Source organism: Eptesicus fuscus, chromosome 1 (assembly GCF_027574615.1).
Source record: "Eptesicus fuscus isolate TK198812 chromosome 1, DD_ASM_mEF_20220401, whole genome shotgun sequence".
In the NCBI taxonomy this organism is placed as follows: domain Eukaryota; kingdom Metazoa; phylum Chordata; class Mammalia; order Chiroptera; family Vespertilionidae; genus Eptesicus; species Eptesicus fuscus.
Genome location: NC_072473.1, coordinates 81,801,440 through 81,823,719, shown reverse-complemented (window position 1 = coordinate 81,823,719; position 22,280 = coordinate 81,801,440). Strand labels below are relative to the sequence as shown.

The window sequence follows — 22,280 nt, the reverse complement described above, 5'->3', positions numbered from 1 at the left end:
TATTTCCCTTGTTCTCTCCAGCCCTAAGCAACAATGAATCTACTTTATGTCTCTATAGATTTTCCGGTTCTGGACATTTTATATAAATTGAATTATACGCCATTTACTTTTTTTCTTTCTTTTTTTAAAATTTCTTTATTGATTAAGGTGTTACATATTTGTCCCTATTCCCCCATTACCCCTCTCATCTCCCCCACTCATGCCCTTACCCCCCTGTTGTCTGTGTCCATTTGTATGCCATTCACTTTTGATGACTGGCTTCTTTCACTTAGAAAACTGTTGACAAGGCTTATCCATACTATACCATGTTTCAACACTTCATTTTTTTATTGAAGAATATTCCATGTATATATAGAGCACATTTTATAGTATACGTACTATAATATACGTATTGTAATAAGTATACATGTAATTTTGAAGACTGGAGCTTCATTTTCTTTTGATCCTTTTGAGTCTTGCTAGATTGGACTCCTCTCATTTACCACTCCTGGGTGCAGTGGTAATACTCCCTGGTGAATTACAGGACTATGTAGAGTGTGAATATATTATATGCTTATCTGTAAAATGAAACTGGTAACACCTAACTACTATATCTGTTATAGTGGTTATGAGAATAAAAGCAGATAATGTGTACGGAAACACAATGACAAAGTAAAATTATACTTACAAGGCACCATTATTGTTAATGATGTAAACATAGTAATGATGATGATGATGCTGGTGAGAGGTTGAAATGGCTAGTGGTTCCCATACCTGCCTGTCTTTTAGAATCTTTTAGAGCTTTAGAAAAATATAAATTACTGGCCCACACCCTAGATATATTGTGTTAGAAGCCCCAAGCCTAGGGCTCCAGAATGTATGTGCTTACAAATCTCCCCATGTGATTCTTATGAGCACTTAGACTTGGGAAATACTGGATTAGGTGATCTTGATGGTCCCCTTCAGCTAACTACAGTGGTGGGAGTTCATAGGAATGCAGAACTCCTTGTTTAGTTTTTTGCTCTGTAGATTAAAGGAATAATGGAGCATAGAACGTATTATATTTTCAAATTGCCACACTATTAAATATGTAGCCTAAAATGAAAGAAAAAAAGCAATCATTTAGCAATCACTCTGGCCTCGTGGCACTCCTTTGTCTAATGCCTCTAGTCTACTGTCTGCTTCTACATACTGAAAGTAGCAAGGGGAAAATTTGGGACCAAAGTCAGGGTATTGATGTCAGCTTTCCCACATATCCTTGGTTACACTAAGGGTCTTAGCAAAGTCATATAGAAAATGGCCCTTATTGGCTGTATTCCCAACAAAGGAAATCCATGAATTACATTTTCTTTTGTCTTGCTTAGTGTTCATTGTTGAATCTTTCTCCTCCTCTCTTATCCTGCCCAAATATTTCCCCAATTTATTGTATGTTAGTGTCCAGAACAATTTTAGGGTTATACATTTTGAGCATTATTATGCAGAACAGGGGACAGAATATTTACAATTGAGACAGTCTTTTTAGAAAATCTGAACTGTATGGTGACCCTAGCTATGATACCGTTTCTTTGCCATAGCTCATTTATTCCAATGAGATGAGAACACCTTCTCATTAATTTATCTTCTGATTATTAAAGCAAGCACATTGCCAGAGAGGAGGATCTTAGGATACCTGGGAGAGATGCATCATTAGTAGGTATGATAATACCATGAATTATCATTTAATATGTTTCTTCTTGAGTAATGAAGTCCCAGAAAAAAGGAGAAATCCCAGGCAGAAGTGTTTCGCACTGAGAAAATGTTTAATGTTTTTGAAAATGGAGCCATCCTGAAAGTGAGGGGAGGTAGACATTAGATCATCTTGAACCCATATCTTGTTCCCTTCCTGCCTTTTCAGCTGTACTTCCATGACTTCATTTCCTTAATTCCTCATACTAAAGCACTTTGTCAATTCCAGCAAATTTTCACCTTGCTTGCTCTCTGAAGCCAGCTTTCCTTTTGGTTCCCAATGGGAGGGAAATGGCCCTTGGAAAATGTGGCAGAATGGGAACCCAGCTGTGTAAAGGTACAACACACCACTCCCAGCTCCAAGCGCCAGGCAACTGGATATACAGGAAACACTGAACTCTGGCTGCAGATGTTGCAGACATTTGCAAAATCAGAACAAGAAAACCTGGGTCTAGAGAAATAGCACATTTGATGTCTTTCCAGTAGCAGAATTAGAGAGTCCTAAGTGGGGGGCACCCATTTCTTTAACATTTAATTGCCATAACAGCTTTGTTATAGTAAAGCTTATTTGGGATGGAAAAAAGAAAAAAAATATTTTTATAGACCTTTAGAAGGGACTCAGATGTCACTAGTATAGCTAGAATTTATCAAGTGCTTACTATATACCAGGCTCGGAGCTCAGCACTTTACATATATCATCTGATTTGTGCATCCAAACAACCTTAGGAGATAGGGATTGTTATTATCATCCCCACTTTGCAGACAAGTAATTGAAGCCAAGGGAGGTTAGGTAACTTGCCCAACAATACACAAGTAGGAAGTACTGGGGACCTCATTCTGATTGACATCACAACAGCTGCTCTTTTTCCATTACTCCATATTAGGGCCAAAGGAGAGAGAGTGGAGAGACTGAAATGTACTTTTGGAAGGTGCTTAACGTAGATTTGGCTGAGGGCCAGAACCTTTGGAAAGTTCTTGGTGCCATATGATACCATAGCTCTCTGCCATCATGTTCATTTGCATCTAGGGGTGCTTAATCATACTCGTAGTTCAGAGGCTTAAGAGGTTTAAGAGATGGGAGAAAAAAAAGTCCAGAGTACTAATAGGGCTACACAGCTGACTTTCCAGAAGAGACTGTAGATGAGTGAAATCATAAATATATAGCTTCACACATTTCTACACCACCAGTTGTCTAACAGAGTTTTAAAGTGTATGACAAGTTATGGAAAACATCTGACATAATGGCCGTGGCCTCTTGGAATGTGCCCATAAAACTGGTGAAGTGTTAAGGCAATAGGCTGTTTCTAGGATGTGGGGGATATTGGCTGTAAATATATGAGGGAATTGAAAAGCACCCATTTCATCCTTTTAAATCACAAATTAAAGACCCTAGACTATAACTTGGTTTGGTTAGGATTAGTCAACAAGGGATCCAGAGAAATTAGGGTTTCTTTTGGCTGAGGTCTTTGAACATACTATCGTGTGTGCATGTGTGCAACAGGATGCCTGTGCTTGCATACAAAGCAAGAGTGAACACTAGCAGTTTCTGGTATTTGGAGATGTGTTGGAGGCCACTGTGCATACGTTGGAAGCCACTTATTCTCCCATTCCACACACCCTCATAAATGTCCTCAAAGGTGCCCTAGAGATTCTGACTCAATTTTCTCTCAGAATTAACTGAGTAATTTATTAATTAATGTGGTTTAAATAATTTGTGGTATAGCAAAACAATCAATATTTGCAAAGGGAGTGAATTATCAGCCTGGTGTTTCTGAATGTCTCTGCATGCTTTTCCTGCTGAAACCAAAGGAAGAAGAGCCATCAGACTATAATTGTGTTTAATGCTTCCCTTGCATTAGCTAGAGTTGGTAGGTTGATTTATTTGTTTATTTATGTATGTACCTAATTACTTATTTATTTAGAGTTATTACTGATAGGTTAAGCCTGATTAAATGCTGCTGATTTTCTGCAGCTTGACCTCTGGATGAACTTCTGTATACCTTGAGGCAAATGTGTTTTACTCAACAAATTCACCAGTTTCCAATACTTTTCCCCCCAAGCTGAGTCTACCTCTCTTTAGAAATTCCAGTTTCTAGTCCCAGGTGACTAATCCCTCCTTTTGCCTCTGACCTGTGTGTTTCTTCCGTTGTATTAGTCATTTCCTCTAGCCTCAGGTACATGTGAAAATTACACTAGATCCCTCCAATCCATAAATCAGGCAGTATAATATATTCTCACATCTTCACCTCATTACTTACAGCAGCCAAGGTGAGCACTGGTGAATATAGCCCTGACTACACAGTGCAGCATTTGGGAAGATAGAAAGATGAGGGATGGGTGGTGAAAATAAGGAAGAGTGTTTCTCAAGCAAGAGCTATGGCTTGCAGATACACAGAATATTCTCTGTGTGTGTATGTATGTGTTTGTGTATGTGAGTGTACAGGTTGTTATTTAGACAGTTTCTCCAGCTGGATGTGGCAGTGAGCAGTAGAGGACACAATTATGCACACATATATACATTCAACACACACATATTTTGCATATCAACATTCCACTGCTTAGCCATGTTCTCTGTGCAAAGGACAATGTGGCTTCTTGGCAAGTATGTACTATATGTACAGTATGCAGGGTTACTTGGGTCACTTGAATTTGGAATAAAAATGTATTAACTTTGAAAGTTCTCCTAGGTTTATAATACAACAATGGAGCAGGGCTATGAGTCTAGAAACAGTACAGGAACATTAAGGAAGATGTACATGTGAGAAACACTGTGGTAACGCCCCAGATGTTAAAAACATCTTAGAAATTAACATAAACATTTCAATTCTAATAAAACTGTATCAGGCTTAAGAACCCTACTTGTTAGATTATGCTTAGGTGTATTCATTGTCCTGGGGACCCCTTTGTTTAATAGATTTTTCAACTAGGTATGCCATTATAATGAATAATGTTTTTCTGATTACTTGCTCTTGAATTTGAATGAGCCAAGTTGTTAGAGAACCCTATTAGGAATTGTACCTAAGGTTGGTTATTATCATCACTTCTCCAAAAGTCCTACTCCAAGATTAGTGTATATTAGTTTGGTTAGAATAGTCCATATACCTACTATTAAACTAATCACCACTTATTTATTCCCTTAGGGGAAAGCTATGTTTGTTCCTCAGACAACTTCTTTAAAAAGGTGGAGTACACCAAGAATGTCAATCCCAACTGGTCTGTCAATGTGAAGACATCTGCCAACATGAAAGCCCCCCAGTCCCTGGCTAGCAGCAACAGTGCCCAGGCCAGGGAGAACAAAGACTTTGTGCGCCCCAAGCTGGTGACCATCATCCGCAGTGGAGTGAAACCTCGGAAAGCTGTGCGTGTGCTTCTGAACAAGAAGACGGCCCACTCTTTTGAGCAAGTCCTCACTGATATCACTGAAGCCATCAAACTAGAGACTGGGGTTGTCAAAAAACTCTACACTCTGGATGGAAAACAGGTAGGGTTTTTTTTTCAGACTACTTCTCTTCACATTTGTTCTAAATCCTTGGATGATCATCATATACTTCAGGCATCATTTCTGGTTGGGGGACACTTCCTCCACCTCTCATAATTCCTATCTGATATTTTATGTCTCATTTTGGAAGAAAGTCTTTTCAGCAGACAAATCAATGGACAGGGAATGTGAGGCTTTGAAAATCAATCTGCTTCTTTCTTACTAAGTAAAGTGGTTACTTAGTCTCAGCTTTCTTATCTTCTAAGAAAAGATTTATTATAACCTAGGACCTACATTCTTATGTATATGAATTTATTTATTACATGATGCAACCTTAGTTGTTCTATGCATGTGACTGGAAATGAGCTTTCCTCACTCATTTCTTCTGAGATAGCCTCACATTGGTATTCAGCATCAGTCTGTTGAAAAGAGGTTGAAGTGACCCTTGCATTTTAGGAAAAAAGTCAGATCTGGGGGAGGCACTGAAGTCTCTGTTTCGTTGTCTTTGTCTCACACTACACCATATTTTTTCTCTCTTTCTTGTCCATGTGACATAGCTATTTTATTTAGGTTCCACTGATGGTTTGTGTGAGAAAGGAACTGTTTGAGGATTCTAAAATTAGCCCAAGAAAGATGCTGCCATCTGTTCTCTTCCAAATCAGGTTCTTCATGTCATTGGTTATGCTACTGAAGTACCACCTATATTAATATCTGGGAAAGAATGCAGTCAGGCGTCTACTTCAGACAGATGTACCATTCTCTTGAGCACAGAGAGCTGTAAATATATGACAAAAAATGTTCTAAGGGAATTGGAACAGTGGCTGTTCTGTTGGCTCTAAAGAAAATGCGTGTCCTCCATAAGAGAAGACAAGTGTGGATTATTATCAGTCCATACTTTCTACTTCATAAAATACCATTAGTGTTTGAACAAAAGGGCTAATCATAACTGCTCTACCCATGCTCACAGGATTCTCATGAGGATTAAAGGAAATCATAGATATGAAAGCACTCCTTAAATTAAGACATATGATATAAATATATATGCATACAATTCATCATTAAATGAGATAAATATGTAAATTTCCAGACATTTTCATATATATATATATATATATATATATATCAATAAATGTTAGTTCTCTTCCCTTTACTTTATCGCCATCATTCTTATATTGAATTTTCAGCATTTTTGTGGAGATATACCATACCTTGGCATTCTGTGACTACTCCTAATAGTAAATAAATGGACACTTTCACCTCCTAGGTAAGCAAGCTCCAGTCCAGTGATGGGTGGATTTTTATCCTACAGCAGTCTACACAGAGCAACAATCCCTCTCCAACTACTTCAAACACTGGCTCCAATTTCTTTGGGGAACAAGTTACAAAATGCCAGTGTATGATATGGTGTGTGTACAAAAATGCTAAGGATCAGTGCTCAAGGGAGCAGAACAATGCCTTGTCAGGCATCAGTGCCCCTGTTGATACTGTTCCTTCTCTTTAAAATGTCTCCAACCCCTGGGACTTACCTTTTAACACCTGGTTCATGTTATGTTATCTCTGAAAACTGTCTCCACTATGCAAAGTTAAAGCAATCTTAACTTTTTTTTTTTTAATGCTCAGCTCCTGGTACATTGTGGATGATCTAAAATGTTTGTTAATTCAATGAACCGACATAAAGAGATTCTTACATGGTCAAAGTAGATTTTCTGAGCTGTTCTGAGAGGCCCTCTGCTTTCAATGCCCCAGACACTTTCCTTTTGTCTATCTGAAGAGATAGGGACCTTCCAAAGGAGTGGATAGTCTACCCAGGTAGTTCTATCCTTGACTTACTTGGAAGTCACTGAAGGGAGACTTTTCAAGCAATATTTGCCAAAGTATATTCTAAGAACTATCTCTACCTCCCTGACCCTAGAAGCTTTTCATAAAGGGTTCTGTGGTCAAATAAGGTTGTAAAATGCTGCAAAATATATGTCTTTCTTAGAGATTCATGGTGCTTTTTGGCATATTAAGTGTTCTGCGAAGTCCTGCAGAAAGGAAGCCCATTTAATTTACTTCCAGAATTATATAACCACAAACATCTTTTATGAATTATATATATGAGAATATGTATATATATATATAATAAAATATATAATGGAATATATATTATGGAATATATATTATGGAATATATATACACATATATATTCTGCAGAGCACACTAGGAAATGCTGTTAACAGAAGATGCTGAATGATTGAGATTTAACTACCCAAACCTCACAGGTAAGATTGGTATATATGGGATAGCCCACAAATTAAACATAGTTGTGTGGTTACAACAAGGACATTAAATAACTATATTTGGGGATGCAGGGACAAACCTACTAATTACAAAATAGATTCTGAGTATACCGAAAATTGGTGCCAAGCTCAAAATTTTGGATCCCAGCCCATTTCCCAATTTTAGTGATGACAGCTTTAATGTTAGCACCTGTCAGTCACTTTGATTACTGGTAGGTATTCTTACTACTTAGGAATATGATCTTTCTCTATGCAGGCTGAAGGCACATGTGTTGCAATGGCTTGAACTTGCTCAAGTCAGATTTGGTTTAGCCTGTCTTTGGCTAAATGAGGCACCAGGCAGAAAGGAGAAAGTAAGGTCAAGGCTATTGGTTATTAAATGTTTTAACATGAATTCCAGGCCATAACTTGGTTTCTGTCTTGCGTCTTGCTCTAACTGGATACCAGATAAACCAGAACAAATGGTTTTCTCCTTCTCTGTTTAAAACAGCCCGGTTGATTATATCAGATTTATTGTTGCTTCTGTTTTCATGTGTACCATTTGATTGATAGGCTTATACTGATTGACAAACAATCTGCAGACATGGCTCTAATCTCTTTCTGTTTTTATTTTGTTAGGATGTGCTTTTGGAGCCCTTGGTCTTTTCAGGGCTTACTTTTTGTCAATATAGAAGACTGGTTTCCTGATTTCTTGCCTCTGAGATATTGTGGTTTGTGTAGTCAGGAAGCTAACCATCACCGTAGGAAGGAGTACTAATTTGTTTCTCAACTCAATAAGAAGTTGCTAATGTAATTAGGAGTAGTTCGTAGGGTCCTGAATACCCCCATAGGCTATAATGGATTTCTAGGAGGTCAGGGAAAACATGATGAAGGGTTGTATTATGATGTATTTTCACTCTCAGCTGAGGTTCTTTTGATTCCTTAGCAGCTGCAGTAGTTGTGGTATGTTGAAAAAATTACCAAACTATCAATTTCTATAATCAAGTCACATATTGACCTTTATGCTTAAAGATCATGGATGCATTAAAACTGGAATTCAAATTTCTGGTTCATTTGCCAACTCAGTAGATACATGGTTTAGCCTTAAATTCATTTCTGTAAAGCACAGAACATGATGCTTCTGTTAGTGATGCAGAACTTTAACAACAGACTTCCAGCTTTTTGCTATTGTACACAGGCATACAGCTGGTCCTTACACCATCTATTTTCATGCTTCACTTATTGGCATCTCTAGTCTCGGTTTTGTTCACATCCAGGATCTGTGCCGTCAAAGATTCACTATTGCCTCAAGATAAATACCTAAGGGATAAGTATAGCCTTTAGTATTATTTATGTTAGCTTTGTTAGGCTAATTTTTAATTGGATGAATTTATTTTGTGTTTCTGTCTATATCCTTCTATTACCAACTACTTGCACCAGGAATTTTAGGTCTCAGAATAACAAAAAAAGAGGTTTGAGCTGATTCCAAAATTACCTATAGCTTTGAAAGCTAGAACAGGAGATTTAAGAAATGTTTTGAGCCATAGATGGTAGAATAGGAAAATGAGAGCACAAAGGATATTTGAACCACTGCTAAGTATTCCAGGAAAGACTTGTCCCTTCTATCTTGCTATACTGAATAACTGGGTACTGCAAGCACAAAGGAAATTTCAGGAAACACAGGAAAGAAGATAAGTTGGATTTAACCTTGGAAATGTTGAATGCTTTTCCCAAGGTCTTTACTGGGCCTATGTAGCCATTTTATCTTTCCCTCCATCATCTTTGCCCCCTCAAGTCACATCTGGTCTTACTTATATTCTCTGACCTCCAGCTCTCCAAGAGCCAACCTCTATCTCCTCTTAGTGTTATGACCCTGTCAGTCAATGTTGAGTTCAGTAGAAAATGCCACGTGGCTATAAATTATGCCCCAAGAGGGAGGTCATTTATCATTGACCTTCCCTTGAGAAAATCAAGGCTGGAAAAGAGATGTTTGTTTTACCAAAAGTTCCACCCTCTCCCCATTCCCTGCAACCTTCCACAGATTTGATTCCAGGAGACATGTTTTAAGAGGATTGGCTTGCGCCTGAAATTGAAAAAAGCAAAAATGGGAAGCCAGGCTGGGCACTGTGAAAGGGGACAGTTTGCAAACTACCTTGCCATATGCAGAATATACTTCAAGGTTTCTCACACTGAGGTAGATTTTGTACTTTAGAAGAGGGCTGATGGAACACATCAAATATATTATCCTTCAGGAAAGGAAAAGACTAAGTGTAGCCTGGTTATTAGATATTTCTTAAGTAAATTATCATCTTAAGAGTTTTATTTATTTTTATTTTTTGTTAATCTTCACCAGAGGATATTTTCCCCATTTGTTTCTTTTTTTAGAGAGAGAGGAAGGGAAAGGGAAGAGACACACAGAGAGAAACATCCATGTGAGAGAAACATATCAATTGGTTGCCTCCAGCAAGTGCCCCTTCTGGGCAGAGGGTCAAGCCTGCAACCAAGGTATGTACCCTTGACTGGAATCATACCCACGGCCCTTCAGTCCGAGGGCCGAAGCTCTAAATCACTGAGAAACTGGCTAGGGAAAAAGTTCTATTGTTGATGAAACACTCCTGGTTCTGAGTAGTGATAGAGGTGGGGTTGGGCCATTTTAATCAAAAGTTTTGGCATAATATTCCAGTCTTCCACACTGATGAGTCTGTTGATATCCAACAATCAGTACGTATATGGAAAGAGAGCTAGATTGGGATTTAAAGACCTGAGTTCCAGTCTTTACTCTGTTCTCCACTAGCTATGTGATGTGGGGCCAATCACATCTCTTCTCCAGTCCTTAGTTTTGTAGATAACTGTATGACCTTTAAGAGTATTATGCTAAGTTAAATAAGACAGTCAGAGAAAGACAAATATCACATGATCTCACTTATATGTGGAATCTAATGAACAAAATAAATTCACTAACAAAATAGGTCCAGAGGCATGGGTGCATGGAACAGACTGATGAATCTTAGAGGGAATGGGTGTGGGGGGCCAGAAGAGATTAACCAAAGAACTTACATACATATATGCATAGCTCATGGACACAGACAATAGTGTGATAAGGGCCTGAGGTGGGACAGTGACTGTGTGGAGGGGTGCAAAGGTAGGGAAAATGGGGGACATCTATAATACTGTCAACAATAAAATATATATATTCAGAAAAAGAGTACTTCTAGCTTAGGCTGTTTCCAAATCTTAGCTATTGTAAATTGTGCTGCTATGAACATAGGGGTGCATATATCCTTTCTGATTGGTGTTTCTAGTTTCTTTGGATATATTTCCAGGAGTGGGATCACTGGGTCAAATGGGAGTTCCATTTTTAGTTTTTTGAGGAAACTCCATACTATTTTCCACAGTGGCTGCACCAGTCTGCATTTCCACCAGCAGTTTTCCCATGCAGTGGGCTTTCTTGTTGTTTTCTTGATGGTGTCCTTTGCTGTGCAAAAGCTTTTTATTTTGATGTACTCCCATTTGTTTATTTTCTCTTTAGGTTCCATTGTCCTAGGAGTAGTATCAGTGAAGAAGTTCTTTAGGCATACGTCTGATATTTTGTTGCCTATGAATTCCTCTAGTATTTTCATGGTTTCCAGTCTTATGTTTAAGTCCTTTATCCATGTTGAGTTTATTTTTGTGTATGGTGTAAGTTGGTGATCTAGCTTCATTTTTTGCATGTATCTGTCCAGTTTTCTCAATACCATTTGTTGAAGAGACTGTCTTGACTCCATTGTATGTTCGTGCCTCCTTTGTCAAATATTAATTGAGCATAGTGATTTGGGTCAATTTCTGGGTTCTCTATTCTATTTCATTGGTCTATATATCTGTTCTTGTGCCAATACCAGGCTGTTTTAAGAACAGTGGCTTTGTAATACAGCTTGATATCTGGTATTGAGAACCCACTTACTTTGTTCTTCTTTCTCGGGATTGCTGCAGCTATTCGGGGTCTTTTTTTATTCCAGATAAATTTTTGGAAAGTTCGTTCTAGGTCTGTGAAATATGTCGTTGGTATTTTAATGGGAAGTGCATTGAATTTATATATTGCTTTGGGTAGTATAGACATTTTGATGGTGTTGATTCTACCAATCCATGAACTTGGTATGTTCTTCCATCTGTTTATGTCTTCCTCTATCTCTTTTTTTCAGTGTCGTGTAGTTTTCCCCATATAGGTCTTTTACTTCCTCAGTTAAGTTTATTCCTAGGTATCTTAATTTTTTTGGTGTGATGGTAAATGGGATTGCTTTTTTAGTCTCTCTTTCTGTAAATTCATTATTAGTGTATAGAAATGCCAAAGATTTCCTGGCATTAATTTTATATCCTGCTACATTGCCAAATTAATTTATTAAGTCTAATAATTTTTTGATGGAGTCTTTAGGGTTTTTTATGTACAGTATCATGTCACTTGCGAATAAGGACAGTTTTACTTCTTCTTTTCCAATTTGGATGCCTTTTATATCTTCTTCTTGTCTGATCACAATGGCTACTACTTCCAGCACTATATTGAACAAGAGTGGTGAGAGTGGACATCCCTGTCTTGTTCCTGTTCTTAGGGGAAATGGTTTTAGTTTTTGCCCATTGAGTATGATGTTGACTGTGGGTTTGTCATATATAGATTTTATTATGTTGAGGTATGATCCTTCTTTCCCACCTTGCTGAGAGTTTTTATCAAGAAAGGGTGTTGGATTTTGTCAAAAGCTTCTTCTGCATCAATTGTTATAACTATGTGGTTTTTATCTCTCAATTTGTTTGTGTGTTGTATCACGTTTATTGACTTGCGAATATTGTACCATCCTTGCATTCCTGGGATACATCCTACTTGGTCATGGTGTATGATCTTTCTGATGTACTGCTAGATTCGATTTGCTAGAATTTTGTTGAGCATTTTGGCATCTATATTCATGAGGGATATTGGCCTGTAATTCTCTTTCATTGTATTATCTTTATCTGGTTTTGGTATTAAGGTGATGCTGGCCTCATAGAAGGAGCTTGGAAGTGTTCCTTCCTCTTCAATTTTCTGGAATAGTCTGAGAAGGATAGGTTTTAGTTCTTCCTTGAACGTTTGGTAAAACTCCCCTGTGAAGCCATCTGGCCCCGGGCTTTTGTTTGCTCAAAGCTTTTTGATGACTGCTTCAATTTCTTCCATAAGTATCAGCCTATTGAGATTTTTAGAATCTTCCTGAGTGAGTTTTGGAAGGTTGTATTTTTCTAGGAATGTGTCCATTTCTTCCAGGTTGTGTAGTTTGTTAGAATAGAGCTGTTCATAGTATTTTTTAACAATCCTTTGTATTTCTGTGGGGTCTGTTGTTATTTCACCTCTTTCATTTCTGATTTTGTTTATTTGGGTCCTCTCTCTTGGCTTCTTGGTGAGCTTAGCTAGAGGTTCATCAATCTTGTTTATCCTTTCAAAGAACCAGTTCTTGGTTTTGTTGATCTTTTGTATTGTTTTTTTTTTGGTCTCTATGTCATTCATTTCTGCTCTGATCTTTATTATGTCCTTCCTTCTGCTCACTGTGGACTTTTCTTGTTGCTCTCTTTCTAATTCTTTGAGTTGTGGAGTTAGATGATTTATTACCATTTTTTCTTGTTTTTTGAGGTAGGCCTGTAGAGCTATAAACTTCCCTCTCAGTACTGCTTTCATTGTGTCCCATAGCATTTGCATTGTTGTGTTATTATTGTCATTAGTCTCCAGGATGTTTTTGTTTGTTTGTTTGTTTTGTTTATTTGTTAGTTTTAATGGAGAGATAAATTCATTCATAATATGAAAGAATCAATATTGTGGTGATATCAATTTTTCCAAGATTGATCTATAGATTAAACACAATTCCCACTGAAATTCCAGCAGACATGTCTTCTGAGACCTCAGGAAACTGATTCTAAAGTAAATGTGTAGGCTAAGGACTTAGGATAACTAAAACTGTTTTGAAAAAGATGAACCAGGTTGTAGTTATACTACCTGATTTCAAAATGTCTCAAAGTTATGGAAATAAGATACATTGTCATTGGTGAAAGGATTGGATACATGCATAGATCAATGGAGAATATTGTTCAGACATATCACCTTTACTATGTTCAACTGACTTTGACAAAATTACAAAGGTAAAGAAGAAAAAATGGCCTTTTAAGCAAAGATTAGTAAAACAATGAATAATCTAAATGCAAAACAAAACAAAAACAATGAAGAAAATCACTTCACGTTCTCACTTACTTTACACCTAGTACAAAAATTAACTCAAAATGGATAATCCATCTAAAGGTAAAAATAAAAATATAAAATTTCAACAAGAAAATATACATGCAATAGTTACACAAATCTTATTTCCTTACTTTTCCTTCCATGAGTGTCACAATATATGTTTTTTTAAAATAAATCTTTATTGTTCAGATTATTACAATTGTTTCTCCTTTCCCCCCCCCATATCTCCCCATCACCCAATTCCCTCCCCCCCATTGTCCTTATCCATAGGTGTATGATTTTGTCCAGTCTCTTCCCATACCCCCCACACAGACACCCCTTTCCCCCTGAGAATTATTAATCCACTCCCATTCTATGCCTCTGATTCTATTATGTTTACCAGTTTATTCTGTTCCTCAGATTTTTAATTCACTTGATTTTTAGAATCACTTGTTGATAGATATGTATTTGTTGTTCATAATTTTTATCTTTACTTTTTTCTTCTTTTTCCTCTTTTTAAAGAATACCTTTCAGCATTTCATATAATACTGGTTTGGTGGTGATAAACTCCTTTAGCTTTTTCTTATCTGTGAAGCTCTTTATCTGCCCTTCAATTCTGAATGATAGCTTTGCTGGGTAGAGTAGTCTTGGTTGTAGGTTCTTGCTATTCATCACTTTGAATATTTCTTGCCACTCCCTTCTGGCCTGCATAGTTTCTGTTGAGAGATCAGCTGACAGTCGTATGGGTGCTCCCTTGTAGGTAACTAACTGTTTTTCTCTTGCTGCTTGTAAGATTCTCTCTTTGTCTTTTGCCCTTGGCATTTTAATTATGATGTGTCTTGGTGTGGTCCTCTTTGGATTCCTCTTGTTTGGGGTTCTGTGTGCTTCCTGAACTTGTAAGTCTATTTCTTTCACCAGGTGGGGGAAGTTTTCTGTCATTATTTCTTCAAATAGGTTTTCAGTATCTTGCTCTCTCTCTTCTGGCACCCCAAAAATTCGGATATTGGTACGCTTAAAGCCATCCCGGAGGCTCCTTATGCTATCCTCACACTTTTGGATTCTTCTTTCCGCCTCTCTGGTTGGGTGTTTTTTTCTTCCTCATATTCTAGATCTTTGGTTTGACTCTTCGGGTGTGGTGGTGTACTCTGTATATTCTTTATTTCAGACAGTGTATGCATAATTTCTGACTGGTCCTTTTCCATTTTTTTGGTATTCTCATTTAGGTCCTTGAAGGTCTCTTCAAGTTTCTCAGTGGTTTTTAGAAGATTCTTGAGTAACCTTATAAATATGGTTCTGAACACTGTGTCGTCCATTAGTTTGCTTTCATCTATCTCTCCTACTTGTGACATACTTTGATGTCTCCACATTTTGGCTGCCTCCCTGTGTTGATGGAGTGGCTTTGTGTGGTCGGTGACCTATAGGGGCCGCTAGGTCAGCTTCCCCAATCACCCTAGGTGGTCGCTCTTGGTACTCCCCTTTGTGGGCTGAGTGGAAAGTCTTGGTATAGTTAAAAGCCCTGATTGCTGTTAGTACACTGGGAGGAATTGACCTCTGGTCCAATTGGTTGTGAGGGCCTGCTGTGTCTATAACGAAAGAATTGCTGTACTGGAGACACAGTAGGGCTTTGGTGCTCACTGAGTCTGCCTCTTGAATGTGTCCCTTATGAGAGTGGTTGAAATCTGGTGTCATCCACACTGACAGAAAAGTCACTCTCAATCTCTGACCGATGGCCGAGAGTCCCATAGGTGTCTGGGTCCCCCGTGTGTCCCCAGAAACTGGAGTTCAGAGTGGTTGGGATTGTTGGTATCACTGGCGGGAATTGATCTCCAAGCCAATTGGCTGTGAGGATCAGCAGTGTCTCCACTGGGAGAGCTTCTGTGCTCAGCTTGGATGGGGCGGAGTCTCAGGGTGGCACAGACAAGCTTTGGTTTCCAGTCTGCTCCACCCTAAGAGGGGCGGTTTCTCTGTGCCCGAATTAATGGCTGCATGCCTCTGAGAGAAGGCAGCTTTGAGCCTCTCCCGCTGCCTAACAAACCAGTTTCTCCCCAGCTGGGGCTGGATTTCAGTGCAGACCAGAGGTTTTGTTTTTCTCCCGAACGAGAAATCCAGTCACTGGGAGGGCTGTGCTCAGCTTGGATGGGGCAGAGTCTCAGGGTGGCGCAGACAAACTTGGTTTCCGTCCACTCCACCCTAAGAGGGCAGGTTTCTCTGTGCCCTAATCAATGGCTGCGCACCTCTGAGAGAAGGCAGCTTTCGAGCCTCGCCCGCTGCCAAATAGACCAGTTTCTCCCCGACCGCAGCTGGATTTCAGTGCAGTCAGGAGGTTTTGTTTTTCTCCCAAACAAGAAAGCTAGCCACGCAGTGTCTGCTGCCCTCCCTCTCCACGCACTTCGAGCAAGCTTGCGGAGTAGTATTCAGCCACCCGCCCTTTCCACGTTCATGGATCTCTGCACCTCCACAGCTCCTGAGGCTCAGCGTCCCCCTCTCTTTTTTTCTCTAGTTGTAGGTTTTCCACTCTGCCAGCTTTCCGGTGGTTCTGGAAGGTGTGCGCTCTGTTTTCCAGTTGTAGTTTCAAAATTGTTGTGGCAGGCAATAATTAGGTGTTTACCTTATGCCGCCATCTTGGTTTTTTCTCCAGGATTTTTTTAATTTCTTCTTTGATCTTGTTGATCACCCAATCATTGTTTAATAGCATGCTATTCAGCTTCCAAGTGTTTAATTTTTTTGGAATTTTTTATTATAGTTTATTTCTAATATTATGCCATTGTGGCCTGAGAAAATGCTTGATATGATTTCAATCTTTTTGAATTTGGGGAGACTTTGCTTGTGACCTAATATGTGGTCTATTTTATAAAATGTCCCATATGCACTTGAGAAGAACGTATATTCTGTGGCTTTGGGGTGAAAAACTCTGAAGATGTCAATTAGGTCTATTTGATCTAGTGCATCATTTAGAATTGCTGTTTCTTTGTTGATTTTTTGTCTAGTGAATTTATTCAGTGATGTCAGTGGTGTATTAAAGTATCCTACTATGATTGTATTGTTGTCAATCTCTCCCTTGATATCTTCCAGGAGTTTTCTTTTTTTAATGTATTTGGGTGCTCCTGCATTGGGTGCATATATGTTTACCAGAATTATATCTTCTTGTTGAATTGCTCCCTTTAGTATTATGTAGTGGCCTTCCTTATTTCTTGTTATGGCCTTTTCTTCGAGGTCTATTTTATCAGATATAAGTATCGCAATCCCAGCTTTTTTCTCATTTCCATCCCTTCACTCTCAGTCTGTGTGAATCCTCTGCTCTGAGGTGGGTCTCTTGTAGACAGAAAATATATGGGTCATGTTTTATTATCCATTGAGCTACCCTATGTCTTTTGTTTGGTGCATTTAATCCATTTACGTTTAATGTTATTATTGACACGTACATGTCTGTTGACATATTTTTCCTTAGTGTTTGTGTTTCTTTTTGACTTTCTATTTCTTCTTTTTACTGCAGTCCCTTTAGCATTTCTTGCATTGCTGGCTTGGTAGTGATAAACTCTCTTAGCCCTTTTTTGTCTGTGAAGCTCCTGATTCCACCTTCAATTTTGAATGATAGCCTTGCTGGGTATAGTATTCTTGGATTCAGTCCCTTGCTTTGCATCACTTTGTATATTTCATTCCATTCACTTCTGGCCTGGTATGTTTCTGTTGAGAAATAAGTTGATATTCTAATAGGAGATCCCTTGTAGGTAACTTTCTGTCTCTCTCTGGCAGCCTTTAAGATGCTTACTTTGTCGTTAGTGTTCACCAATTTAATTATGGTGTATCTTAGTGTCAGTCTTTTGGGGTTCAACTTGTTTGGGACTCTATGTACTTCTTGTACTTGCATAGTTTTTTTCTTGCCAATATCAGGGGAGTTTTCTGTCATTATTTCTTCAAACAGGTTTTCTATTCCTTGCTTCTCTTCCTCTCCTTCTTGTATCCCTATTATTCGAATGTTGTTTCGTTTTGTGTTGTCCCAAAGCTCCCTTAGGCTCTCCTCTTGCTTTTTAAGTCTTCTTTTCAGTTGCTGCTGTGTTTGTGTGTTTTTTTCTACTTTGTCTTCTACTTTGCTGATGCGGTCCTCAGCCTCTTCTAGTCTACTTTTTAAGCCTTCCATTGTGTTTTTTTTTTTTTAATTAATAAGCTTTATTTATTTATTTATTTTTTTTTTCTTTTCACAGAGAGGAAGGGAGAGGGAGAGAGAGTCAGAAACATCGATCAGCTGCCTCCTGCACACCCCCCACTGGGAACGTGCCTGCAACCAAGGTTACATGCCCTTGACCGGAATCGAACCTGGGACCCCCCCATCCGCAGGCCAACGCTCTATCCACTGAGCCACACCAGTCAGGGCCTTCCATTGTGTTTTTTATTGCAGCTATGTCGTTCTTCATCTCCTCTTGGTTTCTTTTCATGTTGGTGACATTTTCATTCAGCTCCTTATAGTTCTCATCGAGTTGTGTGTATTTGTCATCCATCCATTTAAACATCCTTATAACCAATACTCTGAATTCTTTCTCTGTTAAGCTGCTAGCCTCAAGTTCATTTAACTCCCTTTCTGGTGATTCCTCTTTTTCTTTCCTTTGGGGATTGTCTTTTTGTCTCCCCATGTTTTCCTGTAATATTTTAACCCTTTGCACTCGCTTGCGTTTTTCTTGATTCCTTTATTCTACTCGGGATTTAATTTTTTAAATACCCCAGATTTTACAAAGCATGGCAGTAGAATAAAAAACTGGATTTTCTTTTCATACAAACTTATTTATTTGGATTTTTTCATATTTCAAATTATTGATACATTCAAAGAGTATAAAAAGAGCTGCTACCGATGCTAACCGTGTCGAATCACACTCGACATCTGAGTGCAAAAGGTTAATTGTAGATCCAATTGCTTTGCTACCCAGGTTCTTTTGGTTATGGTGCTACTGGTGTAATCTCTCAGTTCTCCTGGGCTTGGTAATCTAGTGTAGTTCCCTACTTGAACTATTTGGGTTCTCTTGATGTAGGCCTGCGAGCTTGAGAGGCACAACTGTGGTGTCTAGAAGTCAGCAGTCGTGGAAGGGAGTATGCCAATTTTTGCTGTCTTGCACCCTAAATTGAAATAATTCTTGCCAAGTGGGGACTCACAGTGGCACCAAGAAACCATCTGTCGGGGTAATGTGGCTCAGGGGGCCTGCACTCTGGAAAGGCGTGACTGTGTTGCCCAGAGAGAGTTCTGTAGTTGTGGGGTGGGCAGACTCAGCTTTTGCTGCTGCACCTGTGGTGGATAGGCGCTTACTCCCAGTGTCGGCTCACAGGAGCACCGGCAGTAAGTTTGGCAGCGAGGCACACTGAAGCACTCTGAAGGGCCCTGGCAATGTAACTGCATAATTGAGGTGCCTAGCTTCTAAAGATTTTTCTTTTGGACAGTTCCTATGGCCTCAGGGAGTATTCAGATTACATGGTGTTAATCAGGGTGGAATCTGGGTGTGGCTATATTGGTTGTCTGGAGACTGGAGGGAGGGGCTATCTCTCAGGAGAAAATGGCGACCAGGGACCAGATGTGACTCAGCACCAGACGTACTTCCACCTCTCTTGGACTGTCTGCTGCCTACTCTCCCTAGATTCCACAACTCCACCCCTTTTGCTGCACCTCAGCCATGGGTAAGTGTTTGTATCCAAAAGGTCCTACGAACTAGATTCAGTGGAGAAAGACACAGGCCCCAGCGCGAGGAGGGACCGCATCTTTACAAGCTCCTCTCTTGCCAGCACTGTGTGGTCTTGCCGCTAGCTCTTCAGGGCTGCCTTTGAGCTCAGATCCCAAATCCAGACTCCAAGGTCTAAAATCCACTACCTCTCGCAGTCCCGTGGACCCTTTTCCTCACCGTCAGATGCTTTGCCTGTCCTCAGGGATGCGGCTTAGCACTGTGTAGTTTTTCCTGACCTTCTGGGCATAGAGATCCGGCAGATTCTATTGCCCAGATGTTTGATTTTACCTTTTTCCAGGAGATCTCTGCCCTTTCCAGCTACAAACTGTCTCACCAGCTGCGTCTCCTTCGCCAATTCAGGCTGGATTCCTCTAGTTTCAGCTGCTCCCTCTATTTGCTCCGGGACAAGGCTCAGGACACGTCCGTCTATTCCTCTGCCATTTTGTCTCCTCCTCTGAAGTAACTAGTTTCTTTTTCTTAGTTTTTAATTTTATTCTTTGTCATTATTGTCATTCCCTCAAAGTGGCAGTAAAAGCATTGCCTCCAAATACAGCTTTTTAAAAAAATCTTTATTGTTGAGAATATTATAGATGCCCCACTCCCCCTCATTACCCTCTTCCACCTGGTCCTCATCCCACCCCTTCACCACTCTAGTGTCTGTGTCCATAAGAAGATCTTTGGTCAATTCCCCTGCTTCCTGCCCGCCCCTCCAGCCCCACCCACTTCTCTCTGAAATTCATCAGTCTGTTCCATGCTTCCATGATTCTAATTCTATTTTTTTCACCAGGTTATTTTGTTCATTAAACTTCTTGTTTATTTTGATTTTTAGATTCAAAATAGCTTTATTGAGATACTAGTGGCCCAGTGCACGAATTCATGCACATCAAAATTAATTAGAAGAAATATTTTAATATTGCTATTCACCCTTTCTCTATAATGGAAGTGTCAACCAAATTCATGATTGACAATGACAGATAGAAACACACACGTGTGATTGTTACCAGTGAGAGCTTTATATGTATCATGCATGAGTGAGTCAACTTAGCCTTTTATAGATACAGAATAAACTTGCTTAATTAGACACCTGCTTTCTGATGTAGCTAAACTTTTTCCAGCCCAGTGAAGCACCCCAACTTCTCTTTCAGGTAATCGTCAGCAACACAACAGTAAATATCAACACAAAGTAGATTATTATTGTAGATCACTCAGGGAGAACAAAGGGTAAAATATTTAACTGCAGCAGTGTTTGACTACTAGTATATTCTGTGTAGTGAGAAAACCTGAAGTCATTTTCAAGGTCCACCATTTCTTACTTCTTTTAAGTTGGGTCAAGTTTCTAAATTTTCTAAAACTCCATTTTCCAGCTAATGAAAAGAAAATAGGATTCCACCACGTCTCCTATCTACCTACTCCAGGACTTCTGTCTGTGAGGATCAAATGAGATGAGGCATGGGAAAAAGCTTCACATACATTTGGTTAAAGTGTGAAATGTTTCCACCTGGTTATAAAGCAAGTTGTGTTCCTGAGCTGAAGAAACTGCAAGGAGGCTGGTCATCTCTAGAGAGAGGAAGCCAGGCATTGCTACATGACGTTATTACCTGGCGCTCACAGCAACCTGTTTTGAGCTGGGCTCAGCTGGGCTGTGGGCTGCATTTTGCACTATGGCAGTGTAGGCTGCAATTTGGTGGGCTGTCACTCTGGGGTGATAGTGTGGCTGTGTCCCATTTAGGGGAAGCCGAGTGTTACTGTGTTGGCACCAGGTCTGTGCTGCTGTTTCTCTGTAAATGGCCAGTGTGCATTATGGCAGCTCCTGTGTTGAGCATCTGCCCCCTAGTGGTCAGTGCACATCATAGCAACTGGTAGGACAGGCGGAGGGACACTTAGCACATTAGCCTTTTATATATATATATATATATATATATTTATATATATATATATACTAGTGACCTGGTGCATGAAATTCGTGCACGGTGGGGGGTTCCCTCAGCCCAGCCTGCCCCCTCTCACAGACTGGGAGCCCTCTGTGGGAGGTGACCAGGCTGATCAAGGGAAGGCGCCAGCCCCATTACCCTGCTGCTGCAGCCACTGCCAGCCACTGCAGCTGCCAAGGTGTTTTCATCAACAAGGACTCTAGTCCCTTTACTGTGAAAAAATGACAACTTTCTTTAGGCATTTTCAAGATGTGTCTTTCATAGGATATGACATTTCCTTCTTTCTTTTTTTTTATATCCTCACCTGAGGATATGTTTCCATTGATTTTTCGAGAGTGTGGAAGAGAGAGGGAGAGACAGAGAGAAATATCAATGTGAGAGGGACACTTTGATTGGTTGCCTCTTGCATGATCCCTGACCTGGGCCCTGGCCAGTGAGAAGCCAGTAACCTAGGTACATGTCCTTGATCAGAATCGAACCCGGACCTTCGGTCAGCAGGCCGAGGTTCTATTCACTGAGCCAAACCAGCTAGGGCAGGATATGACATTTCTTAGCCCCTCGAGCAGCGGACCTTCATTTTTTCCTCCAGGAGTGTAGTGGAAAAACCTGAGATCACCTTGGATTCTTATAACCCAAGTTGCCAAGAACACTGCAAGTGGCAGCGTACAGGGAGCTTAGCCAATGAGCGGTCAGAAAAGGTATTTACTCTTGAACTGGTTTGGCTCAGTGGATAGACCATGGGCCTGCAGACTGAAGGGTCCCAGGTTTGATTCCTATTAAGGGCATGTACCTTGGTTGGAAGCACATCCCCACTGGGGAGTGTGCAGGAGGCAGCTAATCAATGTTTCTGTCTCATTGATGTTTCCAACTGTCTATCCTTCTCCCCTCTTCTCTATAAAAAAATCAATAAAAAATAAATATATATTTAAAATGGTGTTTCCTCTGCAGCTCATGTGGCCCCTGTGTTGTATCCACAGGGCTAGGGGGTGTCCCCGCCACCCG

At 39.7% G+C, this 22,280-nt stretch overlaps 1 protein-coding gene across 1 annotated transcript in view; it reads left to right on the top strand.

Moving 5' to 3' along the window:
- DCX (doublecortin) overlaps window positions 1-22,280 on the top strand; it is a 178,903-nt gene that overhangs the window by 3,413 nt on the left and 153,210 nt on the right. Inside the window, exon 2 of the mRNA XM_008158602.3 lies at window positions 4,845-5,185. Within this exon, the coding sequence (XP_008156824.1) occupies window positions 4,845-5,185 (341 nt within the window). The remainder of the gene's footprint in view (window positions 1-4,844; window positions 5,186-22,280) is intronic.